Source organism: Amphiprion ocellaris, chromosome 4 (genome assembly GCF_022539595.1).
Source record: "Amphiprion ocellaris isolate individual 3 ecotype Okinawa chromosome 4, ASM2253959v1, whole genome shotgun sequence".
Taxonomy (NCBI): Eukaryota; Metazoa; Chordata; class Actinopteri; family Pomacentridae; genus Amphiprion; species Amphiprion ocellaris.
In genome coordinates this window covers 21,776,319-21,793,984 of record NC_072769.1, presented here as the reverse complement: position 1 = coordinate 21,793,984, position 17,666 = coordinate 21,776,319, and the positions used below count along the sequence as shown (strand labels likewise).

General features: G+C 41.1%; 1 protein-coding gene across 4 annotated transcripts in view; it reads left to right on the top strand.

Moving 5' to 3' along the window:
* The window catches only part of inpp4b (inositol polyphosphate-4-phosphatase type II B), a 207,977-nt gene that overhangs the window by 27,368 nt on the left and 162,943 nt on the right, over positions 1-17,666 (top strand). For 2 of the 4 annotated variants that reach the window (XM_055010158.1, XM_055010157.1), the window contains exons 3-4: positions 2,016-2,134; positions 11,372-11,488. In XM_055010158.1, the coding sequence (XP_054866133.1) occupies positions 2,016-2,134; positions 11,372-11,488 (236 nt within the window). Of the gene's footprint in view, positions 1-2,015; positions 2,135-3,163; positions 3,377-7,276; positions 7,415-11,371; positions 11,489-17,666 lie in introns of those variants that run through there. The other 2 variants (XM_055010159.1, XM_055010160.1) reach the window with 2 other exon arrangements.

The window sequence follows — 17,666 nt, the reverse complement described above, 5'->3', positions numbered from 1 at the left end:
TGCTCATTAAATGCTGGTTTTGTTTGTGTTGCTGTTCTTCAAAAAGTCAAGGACAGTTGCCCTGACTGCAACACCAGCTGTTTCAAATTTTTGGCTTTAATTTAGTTTACAAGTTGAGATCATCGTGGCAGCTTGAACTGTATGTTTTTAAAGTAAGGTTTGTATTATGTCCTGTATGTGTTTCAGACCATGATATACTGAAAAGAAACATTTGAACACATCTTACCTAACATATCAGAGAGAATGAGATTTATTGCTTCTAAATCTGGCATGCATTGGAGCACTTGATTCCCTGCTGCTAAAGCTTTCATTAAATTTATTGTTGCGTTCTCTGCCTTTAAAAAGCCTCCAATAGGAATCACTTTCATCTCGACTTGCTGCTCACTTGTTTCGACATTAAATCTAAGTCCATGAAGATTGTGCTGCACCAAAAAGATTCTTCTTCCTTTGCTGTCTTTTTAATGGAGCTTCACCCACTGAGCGATCTTATCCAGACTTTTTTGCAAAGCAATGTGTTAAAGTGACCGGGCATTGAGAGCAGATCAATGGCCGTTTACATGCCAGAATTGGGCTGATAGATAAAATGCAAGTTTTGGACAGGATCCAAAGAGGTTTGTGAGCAAAAATTTAGTCATTACTGTAGCCGAGTATTTACAAAAGCTAATTAATACATAAATTCAGCACCATATGGTGCAGTTCAATCTGCATCAGGCTGGATGATTTTATAAGCCTTTCATGTGACACAGATTTTAACACACAAGTCATATGCTCTGTCTTTTATTCAGTGTAACCACAGAAAAGAGCATCTTTCCTGCTGCACGTTACATGTTTTGACTGGTTTAGGAAAACCGACATGCTTCATTGCCATTTGACTTCACTCCAACTTTCCTACTGTATTTCTAATTTTACTAAAGACATGAGAAGCATGTTGTAGTGCAGTCTTGTTCATCAATACAAGATGCACCAGTTTGATTCAACTTCTTTTTGGAAGTCCTGGAGCTAAAGAGCTTCAGTCAGGTAATTGGAAGTAGATGCAGAAAGTGGGACGTATCCTTCACTGAAGTCACAGTAGCCATAGAGCCTTTTCATCAGGAATGTAGCTAGACCGGTCCGGTGTAATCATACAGGTGTATTTTTAACATTTGTTTACTCCGCAGTCCTCAATCTTGTCAGCATCCACGAAAACTACATAAAATAAAGGGCATGCAAGAAACATTTCAAATACACAATGTTCAGTTATTTTAAAAGTTTCCCCTAAGTGTCTCTAATTAGAGAGACTCAAACAACAAATCTCTCAAGCTAGTTTTAGTCGATAGACAGGTCCACATATGCTAGCCTGCAACAGCAACGCATTAAACTGTCCATACAAAAGCACTTTGACAAATATTACAAACAAATAAAAGTCACAAACAGCATGTGTTCTGTTAGAGGGAGCTTCTGTTCATAACAATTCTTAACCAGGTGCCCTGCACATGAATTGTGGGATGCAAATTGATTGTGTCCTTGGAAGCCAGGGGAGCTGAGTGACAAGCTGCTTTTGATGGTGGAAATGAAAGCCCCAATAAAACTGATATCTCGCTGTCAGGGGGGAGTTCTACTTGCGAAGCTGCCATTTTGATCTACTGCTGAGACAGCAGTTTTAGATCTTAATATATATTTTATGTATTTCTCCAAACTCTCTTTTTGTTTTGGGGTTGAGGCCTTCGTGCATACAACACATTTCAATTCTTTGTTCTGCTGTGGTGATGCAGATCTTTAACACTTTGACGTCAGACTTTGAATTTTACAAGATGTTTATAAAGCTATCTACTTTCCCGCGATTGTCTGCCATCTGTTGTCATGTTCTCCATTTGTGGCCCAGTGTCGTGTGAGTTGTGTCACTTATTTATGTATCCTAAAGGATTATCTTCCCCTCTCATCTTTCATCCTCTTCTCCTCCCTTCTCTCCTCTCATCTCCTTCTGTTTTCTCTCCATCCTCTCGGCTCTCCCTTCCTCCTTCTCTTCCTCTGTGTAGCCTGTAATGATCTGGTGGCCTCAGGCAGAGACAGGAAGCCCAATGCTTTGGTCCAGGTGGCTGTCATAGATCCCTACAAGCAGCACCTTGTGTCTCAAGCCTGCACAGAGATAGTTGAGGTAAGGCATCACACACACATACACACACACACACACACACACACACACACACACACACACACACACACACACACACACACACACACACACACACCACCCCTCTCTGCCCCCCTCCAACCTTTGATGTTGGTTGTTTTTGCTGTGTCTCTGGGTCATTGGGTCTTAGTGTTTTTCTCCATCTCTGTCTTCCCTCCTTTTTCTCAATCTTTTTTCCCATCCGACTCACTGAACTGGAACAGACAATGGGCGTTAACCTTCTATTTCCTGTGACAGTTGCGTCCAGACCTCCACATAAACTGGTGTGAAGCTCTGTCAGGGAGTTTATATACACTACCGTTCAAAAGTTTGGGGTCACCCAGGCAATTTTATGTTTTCCATGAAAACTCACACTTTTATTCATGTGCTAACATAACTGCACAAGGTTTTTCTAATCATCAGTTTGCCTTTCAGCACCATTAGCTAACACAATGTAGCATTAGAACACAGGAGTGATGGTTGCTGGAAATGTTCCTCTGTACCTCTATGTAGATATTCCATTAAAAATCAGCTGTTTCCATTTAGAATAGTCATTTACCATGTTAACAATGTCTAGACTGGATTTTTGATTAATTTAATGTTATCTTCATTGGAAAAAAATGTTTTCTTTAAACAAAAGGACATTTCTCAGTGATCCCAAGCTTTTGAACGGTAGTGTATATACAGTTTGTGTTTGTAGTTGTGATTAACAGTGGAAGTTTTTTTTTTTTGTAGTTTCACCTCTTTAATTTCTTCTTTTATTACCTCTGCTGTGACAGTGCTATTGCTAAGACAACAGCCACACAAGTGTTTTTTGGGCAGCAACAGCTGCCCACCGTCCCACTGTGGAACACCCCCTCACACATGTACATAGACCAGCACACACACACACTTTTTTTTCTTTCCTCCTTCCTCATAAGAGGGTAAAGTTTCCAGACGCATAAAAAAGAGACACTAGTTTCCTCCTAATCCAGCAAAGCTAAATTAGCATAACCGTCTCTCTCAAAGACTGATTTCAGCTGGTTTTCCTCTCAGTCAAGGGAACAGCAGCGTATGTGTTTTGTGCATGTGTGTGGAAACACAGGATGTGGTAGGATACTGTATGCTGGCTCAGCCAGCTCTGCAGACACTCTGAGTGCTGCTGGAGTTTTGATTTCATGGCTGCAATGTTTAGGATTTGGAGTAAAATCTGAGGATATGGACTGCTTTCGACTTCATAAAAACAGGGTATGTGCACTTTTAATTTCGTTTTACAAGTCTGTTTTAAAAGAGAGGTTTGCAACCTTAAAGGAGAGTCCAAGATAGTCTGAGGAATTTGCTGTGCCATATATTCTTTTTATTAATCTGGGCTATGTAATAAAAGGGAACATCCTTCCTAATACATAAACTGGTATATTTAGCAGTTCTCTAAGAAACTGGATCAATCAGATTACCACTGTTAGTGTTTTTTTGACTCAGAAGCAGAGCGACATTGAAAAATACACATTTGTCTTTGAAATCCTCCTTGCATTAAAATTCATTGCATTTAGAGGAAGACAGGCTGCTTGTCAGGACATGGGTAACTGGTGGAGATTCCCTCTTAGACTTTGCCATCCACCACGCACAGCAACAGATGTACATTAACCTGTGTGGCCAAAAGAGGACCTGTGTGTGTGTTAGTGTGTGTTTGGGAGCCCCTCTGTATGTGTTGCATCTGAAGACAGCCCAACTGCCACTTTTGTTTCTCCTGTTGTCACATTCCCAGGATGCCAGCTCTCAACAGCTGCTGTCTGCTTTACTGGACTGGACTCTGGTTGGTTTCGCTGCTTGAAAAGCTTCAGCATCAGTAATACTCGTGTGATAGGTGTACAATCAGGTATCCCCTGTACGTGATATAACGCTTTAATTAGAAAATAAATGACGGAACATGCCAGCTGCTGCGTAGCCTTTCCCATGAATCACAGGACAGAAGCCAAAGAAAAAGAACAGGGTGGCATTAAATCATTTTGGATCGAACATTGCACATTTCTGCTTGGAACAAATGATCCCTTCAGGTGTAATTAACTGAAAAAGTTTGACAGAATAAAGACAAATGAACAGCATTTAGCCCTTATTTGCTTCATAGTGTAGAGTACCTAAAATAATAGCCGATGTACAGAAAAAAGGAAATAACATGCTATTTTGTGTGATGAGTGCATAGTCTAATCAGACCAAAAACTAACCAAATGAAATATACTTTCAGACCACTTTTTTAGGATACCAGGTAAGGTTTCTTTTCACCTTTGAAGCAGCTTAAATACTTCATGGCTTGGATTCCAGTAGAAGCATTCACGTGAGCTTCTAGCTGATAATCCAGACATTATCATGCTGGAGTTATCCATTAGAAGAGGGTAAATTGTTCCCATGAAGGGATGCACATGGTCAGCCTCAACACTCACAGATAGGCTGTGGCATTCAGACCATGATTGAATTTTATTAAGGGGCCCAAAGTGTGCCAACAAAATTTTCCCCACACCATTACACCACCAGCAGCAGCCTGAACTGTTGACACAAGGCAGGTTGGGTCAATGGATCCATGCTGTTGATGCCAAATTGCAACGCTACCATCTGCTGCTTCGGCAGAAATCAAGATTCATCAGCTGATGCTCTGTTTTTCCATCTTCAACGGTCCACTTTTGGTGAGCCTGTGCCCACTGCAGCCTCAGATTTCTGTTTTTGCCTAGCAGGAGTTAAATCTGACGCGGTATTCTGCTGTTGTAGCCCATCAAGATTGGACATGTTGAACATTCAGAGATGCTTTTCAGCTCACTGCAGTTGTGAAGAGTGGTTATCCGAGTTGCTGCTGTCTTTCTGTCAGCTCCAACCAATCTGACCACTCTCCTCTGACCTCACTCATCAACCAGGCTTTTCTGTCCACAGAACTGCCACTGCTTTTTTTTTCTTCGTGCTATTCTGAGTAAACTCTAGAGACTACTGTGAATGCAATCCCAGGAAATGAGCAGTCACCGAGATCGCATTTTCCCCCCATTCACATTTTGACCATTAACTGATGCCCCTGACCTAAATATCCTCTTGTCATCCTGCCTCTTGGTCAGGTCTTAACTAACTTACCTGGTTTAATAAAGGCTAAATAAATGAATAAATATGCATGGACTTAAGCATTGCACTGCTGCCACAAGATTGGCATGTGCATGAATAAGTAGATGTGCAGGTATCCTCAATAAAGACCAGACTGAATACTAAAGTGCAAGGATGGTTTCTTTAGTGGTGAGACACGATTTAAAAAATTAGAGGCGTTCCAATTCATGAATCACGATTAGTCATATTTTTGTCAAATAGCAATAATTGACACAATAAGCAAAGTTTTTCAATTCAAATAAATTTTGGTTGACAAGTGAATCGATGAATAGACATATACGTGAACGTAAACAACAAAAATGTTTCATTTCTATTTATCTGCATTTTTCATCTGTCTACTACAGTCACAGATTACTGCAAACTCAAAGTGCAATTATAGCGATTATATTCAACATTTTAAGATTTTTTGTAAACTCACGCACTTTCAATGTCTTGAAAAGTGGTTTATTATGGGATGGCTACACCGTTTGCCGGTACCAGGACTGTTGCAGCTAGTGTTAGCTCTGGTGCTAACAGCAACATGTTTTGCATTTAGGTGATACCGCTGGCTTGAAGTGCTGTGGTGATCAGAAAACTCTTTGTTGCACAATTTGCACACAACCGGGCTTTTAACCAAGATTTTTAAAACAAGACTTTCTGCCCACAACCAAACTTTCTTGTCCGCTGACATCACTCAGACTTTAGGTTCATTACCACCACCTGCTGGGCTGGAGTGTGCATCAGTGTTGCCAGTGTGCCAGAAATTAAGGAACTGAGAAAAGTCCGATGAAATGCATTAATTTTTTTGACACGTTATTTCCTCTGTAATTAATTAATTGAAATTAACGCATCTAAGTCCCAGCCCTCGTTTTCTTATATAAAGGTGGTGACAGTTGGCAGTTTACCACAAAACGTGTAGCATAAGTGAATAATCCACTTAGAGCTGGAATAAAAAAGAGTGAGCAATTCAGATGGTGGTGCAGCAGCCTCTGGTGAACAAAGAAAACAAGAGCACAACATAGAGTCGTAAAATCCTTGGAAAAATATTTGCTCGATGTTTTCAAATGTGAAATTGGCAGTCTGTGCATTTGTTTTAATCAACAAGAGAAAAGACGGTAAAGCAAACAGCAAAAGTATATATAGAGCCAAAAAGCCAGTCCAGTGGCTTGTATTGATTCTCCTTGGTCGTTAACAGGAAAATAGAGAAACATCTTCTTTACTAATTGGTCAACAGCATACTGTTAAGATTAGTACATAATTTATCCTTAATAGTGTTAATGTAGTATGAAACTGGGACACAGTGCCATATTTCCACAGTAGAAAGACCCTTTTTATGTCCACAAAGCAAGCGCATGTCCCAGTGTGGATACAGTATCTTAATCTACTGTTGGTAAAACAGAAAGGGCCAGTGACAGCTTAAGTAGAAAATCTAAAGCTCTCTAAATATCTTTAAACTGCAACAGGAAACATCTCAGACAAATTGTATTTGAAGCTGCCGACACAAAAACGCTATCTCGAATCTCTCATTGGGTGTCCGGAGAAAAGAAATGGCCTGTGCTTGAAGTAAAGAGCGAAAGTGTTTTGTTTTCCACACACTTCCACTGTGTGTTTAGCATGACACAGGAGGCAAGAAATTGGGATGGAAAGAGCTGCATTCTCTGCCAAACCCTAATATGTCTGCGGAGGAAAATCGTATTCCTTAAACATGGGGCAGTGGGCCCAGGAGTGGCGGTGCTTGAGGGGATTTGACGTCACACAAAGCCAGAGGATAAAACAGCCTTTGATGTCATGCTAGTCAAGCATAGAGCCCCCCGTCTGGAACAAGGCCAAACAGTCTAGGCTCTGTGTCTATATGTAATTGTGACTGGTCAGCGGAGGGAAAAAACCTTGCAGTGTTTGGAGACTCAAGTCAGAATACTGCTCCCCTCCCCTCCAGCCCTATCACACACAAACGCACACACCCTCCTAATGGCCTAAATTGGTTTGCAACACAAACGCACAAAAAGACAAGAGAGGGGCAGCTGTCTCCCACAGCATATGTTGACCACTTGTATGACAGACTGGCTTACTTCTCTGTGTAAATGGAGACAGGCTTACCACTTTAGCTCATCTCAGCCCATCAGTAGCACTAAGAAGATTCAGCTGCAGTTGAGGCTGCCAAGCATGCTGGTAAGTCTGAATGAGCTCTATTCAGGGTGCCAGGGAGGGAGGTGTAAAAGGTGATGGGTGTGTGTACCTGCACATTCTTGAGCATAATGCCTCAGTCTATCTTTTTCCTCAGTGTGCAGTACAGATAATATCCCAATTTGCACTGAGCTCAAAGCGGCACATTGGTTCCACTGTGTCTGTATCCGCTGCGCTGAGTCAGGCCGCGTGTTTGGGATGTTAGCGTACACAAACCGCATGGCTTCATGGCTGGGCGGCCAAATGCCACCAGGCATCGAGACCAGTATTACCATGTCTTGAGAGGCTAAAATCAGAAGAGATAGACTTGTTTTATTCCCCCTCTGTCGGCCCGCGGGAGATTTCTGAAGGATCAGCAGTGTGGGTCTGTGTTCCTGCCACAGTTCAACAAATAATTCTGTCTTTGTGTGTTTAAAGTTCACTGCTGTTTTTAGGGAGACTTCATAATTTGGCTCTTCACAACTGCTAGCTGGAGTGTCAATCCTACCTGAGTTACACGAGAGCTGACGATGCATTCAATCAGTGCTTCTTTTTAAACTCATACAATTAGTCATTATGCAGACATGTTGTGGTAATTGATGGAAACACCTGGGCACTGACTGTAAACCACAGGTTCATTTCAGTAGAGTAATAGAGGACTCAGCGAGGCATGCAGTGGTCTGATGCACACACCACAGAACCACAATATCCATGGTTTGGTTCCCAGCAGGGGAACCTTTGTTACATGTCACACTCACTCTGCTCTTGTTTCTTGTTTCTGTAGCCACTGTTGCCAACAGCTTGCACAAAGAGAATCCATGAATTTATTGAGTTTTTTTTTTTTTGCTATAACATGATACTGTGAGGGGATTGCTTGTAATATGTGAAGTGACCCGAGATGACTTCAGTTTTTAACTAATGATATGTACACTAAAGTTAAAAAATTTGGGGTCATTTAGAAATGTCCTTGTTTTTGAAAAAAAAGCATTTTTTTCAATGAAGATAACATTAAATTAATTAGAAATCCAGTCTAGACATTGTTAATGTGGTAAATGACTGTTCTAGCTGGAAACAGCTGATTTTTAATGGAAAATCTACATAGAGGTACAGAGGAACATTTCCAGCAACCATCACTCCTGTGTTCTAATGCTACATTGTGTTAGCTAATGGTGTTGAAAGGCTAATTGATGATTAGAAAACCTTTGTGCAATTATGTTAGCACATGAATAAAAGTGTGAGTTTTCATGGAAAGCATAAAATTGTCTGGGTGACCCCAAGCTTTTCAACAGTAGTGTAGATAAAAGGGAACTGAAGAAAAACGTTACTAGAAAAGCACTCAGAGAGAGCAGTACTCCGCCAAGGCTGTTCATTCCCCCATATGGCAGTGTCAGAAATGCAGCATTTGTTTAGTTATTGATGATCAGAAATCATGGCAACATAGAATGTGGCCATTTACTATAGATGTAAACCTTTAACAAATCCGTGGATCCAGACTATAAGCCGCATCACTGCCAAAATCTAATCACTTGGTCCTTGTGTTATTTCTGACCTTCCCTGAAAATTTCATCCAAATCCGTTCAAGTCTGTTTTTAAGTAATGTTGCTAACAGACAGACAGACAGAGAAACAAACCAGTGCCGATCGTCACATAACTCCGCTGAGGCTCCGCCTCCTTGCTGTAGTAATTATACACTATCCTATCTACTAATAAATATTCAACTTGGATGGTAATATTTTACCTTTTAAAAAAAGTTGACTTAAAATGTTCATGTGCAAGAGGAACTCTTTTCATCATTTCCAAAGTGTAATATTTAAGGTCTCTGCACCATGACAGCATGGTTCATCCACTTACAGAGAAATCACATTTCAGTAGCTTGTTGTGTTTTGTGCAGTGAAGTCCTGCACTCCATCTGAATATTTCATGTAGATTTTGGCTTCCATTTGTCACATCGGGATATTTACAATGCCATATTTATTTCAACTATTCTGCCCAAGTTTCTTTTCTGTGCCGACACTCGAGGGTGTGACCATACATTCATGCATGTCTGCCAGTCTGTCTCTATCAGTCTCATTACCACTCCCTGGTCTGTCCCCACATGGTCCCAGAGGAGTGCATTCTAGAAACGCCCATCAGAGCAGAGCGAAGGAAGAGGAAGCCCCCACTGTAAACACAAATTGCTTTGAATTGATTCAAATAGACAACAACAAGTTCTCGAGTCTTCTCAGGAAAGCCCCTCAGCTGCTGGTGCAAGGCATTTAGTTTTGTCTTAGAATTTATGATAGATTACACTTTAAAAAAATAGTGAATTTGTTTGAAGTTTATTTTTAGCCTTATCAGATTGAATTCCACCAAAGGAATGAATGTGATGGAGATGACCTAAAAGGTTAACTGGCTAGAACGGATCATTGATATAAATTAAGCAGCCAGCTGAAACTGCCAGGATGCCACATCTTGAAATCTTGATAAAGATTCTGTTAAACCTTAAAATTATGTCATGAAATAAACAAACTGTACTGCTTGATTGTCTGGACAGTTTGAATTTTGTAACAAGTCTCTTAAAATAAGTTTCTTTAGGCAGTAAAGTTTGTTTTCAGACATTATAGAAATTCGGCAAGATACTGTTAGAAAATCTCACCTTTTTTAAAATGCTGTTGAAATTAGTTTGTTTGAAATGGAAATCACCAAAATACCTGTGCGCTTGTTTCTCCTGTGAAGTTTTGCCACATGTTCTACAGGGTGCCCCTAAAGTCTAAACACAGAAGAAACCACAGATTCAATACAGCTTTGTCGAAAGAATAAAGAGTTGAACTGGTACTTCTCAGTGAATGTGAAGGACGGACATATAGAAAGATCGCAGATTAATTTAAAACACATCATCCAAGGAGGATTCCACTTAGCTTTTCCTCAGTGGCGAAGGTAGTTAAAACGTTTAAAAAAATGGGCAGTGTCATGGACAAACCCCGTTCTGGACGACCAAATGTATAACTAAACGATTGGTGATGGATAAAATTCTTGCTAGCTCCCAAAAAAATCACTTCTTGAACTCTAACCCTGTCTTTCGATATGTCCATCCTTCACATCCACTGAGAAGTACCAGTTCAACTCTTTCTTCTTTCTACAAAGCCATATTTAATCTGTGGAGGCAAAAAATACAGGTATAGTTAATAAGATTTCCCATGTATCCAGACTTTAGGGACACCCTGTACATTTCCTCTCTCTGCTGTTACTGCAGCGGTTTTAGAGAAATGTAGAGACAAAATTTACAACAAATACTCATAACACTCTTGTTAGGTGGACATTTTTATAGTGGAGTGAAAGCCAGCTCTCTTAAGGCCATTGCAAAACATACCCTGCAGAAGCTAAAGGGGATGGCTGGGTATTGTGATTTCAAGGGGCTTGTGAGCAAATATTAGCTAATGCCATGCAGCTTCTGGTATGGCTGAAAGCCTCAACACTGGCTGCTGGATCTGGTTTAATCCCATTGCCAGCCTGCCGCTGTGCCAACTTACCTTTCAACATTTGTTGCTCCTGACCTGTAGTCTCAGTTCAGAGACTGTAGTTATGCCAGAGCTGCAGGTAGACCCACCAGGGAGAGCTCTATCTTCTCCTTTTTTGTCCCCAGGAGAGGCAGCAGGTGAGGCAGGGAGGAGTGAGGAGAAACGCCCGGAGGAGGAAGAGGACAGACTGAGCCCAGCTGCTGGCTCATTCACCCTCCCAAGTCTCCCTCTCTCCTTTCTTTTCCCCCTTTGGCTTCCTGGTTTTTCATGAACATGTGTGTTGCAGGAGAAATGTGCATGAGCGTGCACGCACACACACACACACACACACACACACACACACACACACACACACACACACACACACACACACACACACACACATACACACACACACTCACACACACACTCACACATACACATACATTTCATCTCACCCTTTTTCTGCGTTGTCCCTCTCTGACAGGCAAACAAAGACCCGCTGTTTCTGACGGGGGTGGCCTTCCCCTCAGAGTATCCTGCTAGCCCCGAGACCCTAGTCAAGCTAACTGTGTACGATGCAAAGGACAAGAACCAGGAATCTGTGAGTAAACAGTTGTTGTTTTGCTCTGCGTGCGTGTGTTGTTTATTTGCAAACTGCAGGGACTGAAGAAGAGGGATAATGATGACGGTGCGTTCAAAGCCAGTCGTCTTTCAACTGCTGGTTGTGCTGCACTGAGCTTTAAACGTTACAGGGAATGAACATGAAAAGCTGCGAGACACCCGCTTCAGAATCTCATTAGGCTCAAATTTATCGTACAGATTCTGAGACGCAAAGAGTAGTGTGCTGAACTACAGCAGTGAATTACAGCACTGTCTTAGTAACCGTTCATCTGAGTCAGTCTCAGGCTAAGACCTTTAGCCTTGAGTTTTGAAGGAGAAGAGTATGCAGACTGACGAGCATCTGAGCATGGCAGCCCGTCCTTTGGCGCCGATCCCATGGGAACACCAATCGGGACATCAGTGGGAATGGGAAAGAGAGCCAGACATAGAATCCAGAATGGGCTGGGCTCTCTGATTCAGACATTTAAAACAGACTTTATAACAGGCTCTTCAGTGTGGGTGTATGCTTGATCTTAATCAAGCGCCCCTCTCAACCCCGGGTGCCAAGATCTTAATTTGGCATAACTTAGTATGAAACATTCATGAGCATTATGATGAGTTAGGACTCCATTATAGCAGTGGTTAGTATTTGCAAATGTATCACACTAAGGCCTCTAATTTAGTGCTCACACAGAGCCTGCTGTAGTACAAAACAGTTGCAGTGTCATTTTTGTTTGCCATAAGATCACAGTGGGTTTTTTTTCCTCTCTGATTGCTGTTAAATACAATAGTTTTTCTGCTTAAAACAAATACTTGCACCAAGTTGACTGAACGGAATCTGCTGCTTGTTTTGGCACCAAAGTGTGTCTTGTGATTTCACCTTGACAAAACCCGGAGTCAACAGCCAACCCTTTTCATGTATGAGTTTTGTGTCTTCTAATTTCATATCTGTTTATTTTTTAGAATCAACATATTTAAATACACATCAAAGTGCTAATTTAATGTGATTAGAATCATAAATTGAAGCCATTATTTGAGTAATACACCAGTTGTATTTATGCACATGTCAAACAGCGTGACTGTCTTCATTCAACGCTTTAATCTTCAAATACAACCTGCTTAGAAAAATAGGCAGTCTGTGTTTTTCTGAGCTCCACACTGGTAATCTAATCTTTTTTGATACAGTGAAATCATGTTGACTTATTTGGATGCATCCTGAGCTCCATTAACGATGCTGGCTCATATTTTTCTTGAAGGAAAATTTCCCTCTGGATGTTTGAAATAATATTTTCAGTTGTGTAAATGGGATTAAGGAGCGCTGGCCTTTCACGCAGTCAAGTAAACATCCAGACTGTTGGCATAACTGTATGTCTGTAAACATGCTCATATAACTGCTCCTTTAAGCTCTTCATCATTTTAGCAAGTACACTATATTAACTAGAAAAGCACTCAGAGAGCGCAGTACTCCGCCAAGGCTGTTCATTCCCCCAATGGCGTTCATTTTTTTTGTAGAAATGCAGCATTTGTATATTAGTTTTTGATGTGGCATTCATTATATATGTACCCACATACAAAATGACCTTGCGCTGAGCACAGGCATGTGTTATGCATGTGTAAGTTGTGTACGGATACCAAATCGCATGACTTAAATTTGTAGCGGGTGGTGGGAATTGATGGGACTCAGAAACACCCCTACAATTTAATCAATTGTTCCTTATATCATTTCCGAAGGATAAGTCCACAGCAGTGGATGTGTAGTAGGATCGCAATCATGGGATCGTCAGCAGGCAGCTGACGTAGTGTTCACTTGTTGTTGTGGTTACAGTGATGCCGTGCCTCGCAATGATACAGAAATCTTTAGCAAATCCATGGATCCAGACTATGAGCCGCATCACTGCCAAAATCTAATCACTTGGTCCTTGTGTCATTTCTGACCTTCCCTGAAAATTTCATCCAAATCTGTTTTTGAGTAATGTTGCTAACAGACAGACAGACAAACATATGCCGATCATCACATAACTCCACCACGTTCCTTGGCATAGTAATGGTCCACTTAGAACTGGAATAAAAAGGGTGAGCATTGCAGATAGTGGTGCAACAGCCTCTGGTGAACAAAGAAAACAAGAGCACAACATAAAGTCGTAAAGTCCTTGGAAAAAGATTTGCTCGATGTTTTCAAATGTGAAAGTGGCAGGCTGTGCATTTGTATGAATCAACAATAGAAAAGATGGTAAAGCAGACAGCGAAAGTATATATAGAGCCAAAAAGCCAGTCCAGTGGCTTGTATCGATTCTTCTTGGTAGTTAACGATAAAATACACTTTCACAAAATACACAAAATCTTTAACAAATACATGGATCCAGACTATAAGCTGCATCACTGCCAAAATCTAATCACTTGGTCCTTGTGTCATTTCTGACCTTCCCTGAAATTTTCATCCAAATCCATTTGTGCGTTTTTGAGTAATGTTATGAACAGACACACCGACAGACAGACAGACAGACCAACGCCGATTGTCGCATAACTCCGCCCTGTTCTTTGGCGGAGTAATAAACACTCATATCTTTAAAAAACATTCAATCCTGCTATATAGTTTCAGCCTAACTACACACATTCTATCCTCCAAAATACCTTTGTTTGTGTTGTTTGCACAGGAATTTATTTGTTTGTATTTGTTCAGTTACATATATGCTTAGAGGAACATCCTGTACTGACTCTTGCTCTGTCTATCAAAACAGAAAAAAAACTATACATTAACTGAAAGACACAGAATCAAAACTGCTATTTTTGCTTGTATAGTATTACCAAACATCAGCTGTTGAAATGTAAAATCTGTAGATCGGCTTGCTTTAGTCATTTGACTTTTTGAATTCAGCCTTGAAACACAGTCCCAGATGAAATGTGCTTGAAATGGGAATACAATAGTTTATTCTAAGGTAGGGCTGTCGCGGTGAAAGAATTTTTCTGCGGTGAAATTGCGTGCCTAAAAAGCGCGGTTTGCGGTTAAGTGCGGTTTAACAGTCTTACGGGTGGGGGAGGGTGGGTGCGGGTGGGGTAAAAATGTGTCCAAGACGTCTTCTGCTGTACGCTTAAACTGTCCTTACGCACATTAGCTGTCGACCCGGTCATAGTGGGTCCCATTCGAGTTATGCGTAAAAGACATAATCCATAATCCAAATAGAATGAATCCCAGTTTGCTTTCATTTTCGAGTTTGCGCGGTAGTGCGTAATTGCCAAGGATATCACCCAGTGCGCGCTGCAAGATGCACCGGCTACACGTCCCCAAACTCACTTGCGTCAGAGTCGCAATTGAAATTTGGTTAATGACCACTATCCAACCCACATATATGTTTTAATTAGCAAGCAAGAAAAAGTCCGAGCCCGGGCCGCGACTGACATAGGCCTGGTGATAAAATATGATAATGAGCAGGGGCCTTCGAGCCTAAAGGCAGGGATCACTCTCTCTGCTGTTACGCACAGTCGAATGCATTTTTGTTGATCATTAAAAAACGGAAATAAGACACTAATGGTAATTTCTTAGCAAAACACAAGTAGGCTAATTATTATATTTACCCGTGCAAATATGACTATTATGCCCATGTATTACCACAACATTCTGGACTTCTGTTTTAGGAGATGGATGTACGCCTATTTATTGAGCTGATTAAAGGCCGTTTTGGAGAGGATTATGGTCAAATTTACGTAGCCTACCTAGCATCCATATCGGCGAAGTGACATTATAAAGAGAGTAGCCTAATGCCTGTTAATCCGCCTGTTTAAATGCCAAGTACGCACGCACTTTTACGCGTCCCGGAAAAGTTTGTAAGTTCTTAAAACCCAAATTTGCAGATGTTTTAGTTTATTGGTTCTCATTCACTTTCGGTCGTGTTGCATACTGTTTTAAGGCTGTTTTCCACTCTATATTCCAACTCCCTGTATCACATTAACCACGCGCTGTGACGCACTTCAACATTACCAATAACTGATTAAAATGAAAATATCTCCAACCAAATACAACTTACTTCGGTTCAGTTTTTCAATTGTTTTAATCATATTAGCCTACATAAAATAAAGTAGCCTATTTGAATTTCCGTTTAATTTATTTTGTTTCAAAGCAAACAAATATCGACGAATTTAAACCTTATATTAAAGACTGAAAAAAATGTTAAATTTTTCAATATTTATTGAAATTATGTTTCTTAAACATAAACGTAAATAGCAAGTTTGAAATTAGGTTTCAAGTTAACAGTGCTTTTATGAAGCAGCAAAATAGAAAAACGGCAATTCAACAAGAACTGAAAGAACAGATTTTTTTTAAAATTAAAACATTTAACCATCAATCATGTCCTTGTTTCGCGCAAGAAAAACCAGCATATTTACTTTACACAGTTTGAGAGAAGAGCGCAGAGGACTCACGATGTTTCCAGCCATGCTGAACACCCTCTCGGATGGCGTGCTCGTGGCGCAGATGCACATATATTTCAGAGCAAGCTGAGAGAGCAGAGGGAATCTTGTTTTGTTGTCTCGCCACCAGAGAAGTGGATCTGCGTCTGCGTCAATTGGCTCCTCTTGTGAATAACGTGTTAATTCGGAGTCTGCACGGACTCTTTTGGGCAGGGAGCGTGTGGTCGTTTGTGGTTTCAACAAGTCCCCCAGCGTCTTCTTCTTTTTGATTGGCGGTTCTTCTTGACTCATTGGCGCATCATCTCCATCTTCAAGGAGCAAAATCTCCCCTAAAAGAGCATCTTTTGTTTGATCTGGGTCTTCAATATTTTGTGCGCGGTACCTAGGATCCAAAAAGCAAGACTTTGCCAAGATGTTTTGCAAAGGAGCTGCTTTGTACTTGTCGCAGAGCACAGTACACATCTTTTTCTTTATGTCAGATGTCAAGGCCACGTCTTCATCTTTTGGTGAAAGAACATTCTCAGTCAAAAGTTTAAGAACTGGCTGTACAGATGATACGGTTACATAGCTCTCGGCAGACAGCAAGTCTGTAAAATCAGCAACTGGTTTTAAGGCTGCATTCACAGCCTCAAGTACAGAAATGTCCTGCCAGGTTGGAATAAGATGCTGATGTTTTCTGTCATCCAGAACTCTTTTTATTGCTGGCATCTGCTCCAAAACTCTCTCCACCATTTTTTGCTTGGTTCCCCATCGTGTAGTGCAGTCCTGCACAAAGGAATTTTGAAATAAATTTACTGCCAGCAAGGTATTAACAGAACCACAGATAAATATGACTTTTATTTAAGAATATTGTCATCAAACAAATTATGTTAAAATCTTTCAAAAATGTCTTTACACTCGGCAAAACATAGGCCTAAATGTTTAGGCCCATATTGAGGCGCAATTGAAGCACTGAATTTAAAATTATAGTATTGATAATATTCTATGTAGGCTATTGAAAGTACCTATAAACCAATTAACCTACTTACAAGTATGAGATTGTGCTGAGGGAGTTGAAGTTCCTCCTGAGCCTTAGACAGATCTCTTCTTTTCAGCCAACTCTGAGAGAACGCGCTGGTCAAGGAGTGACAAACACCTAAAGCACGCGCAGTGCGCTCCTTGGTGCTTGACATCCCATTAGTCACTGCTAGATGAAGGTTATGTCCAAAACAGTTTAGCCATGGCCAGTTTAACTTTCTCACCGCAGCCACAAGGTTTGCGCCATTGTCGGTAGTGATGCAGGCAAGTTTCTTTTCATCCAGTGACCACTCACTCAACGCGCTACTCAGCGCCTCTGCCAAGTTGTCTGCTGTGTGGTTCTCCGGCATGAATGATGTCTGAAGACAGCGTGATTTAAGTGTCCAGTCGGCTGTCACGTAGTGAACGGTCAGGCTTATGTATGGCGTCATGTTAATACTCGACCACATATCGGTTGTGGCGGAGAAATAGCGGGCATCTTTTATTTCTTTGATGACCTTTATTCTTACAGCCTCATACATGTTCGGGACAGCGGTCTCAGAGAAAAACGTTTTACCTGGCACCTCGTATTGCTTGTCAAAGTTCTTAAGCATGGACCTAAATGACGGGGCCTCCACACTCTTAAACGAAACCATCTCCTCCACCAGATAGCGTGTGACAGCAGCAGTGAGGGTTTTATGCCGAATGCTATCCCGGTTGTACGTCGTCACCCGGGAAAATGCTTCTGCTACTCCGATCTGTCGACTGGCACCTGCAAT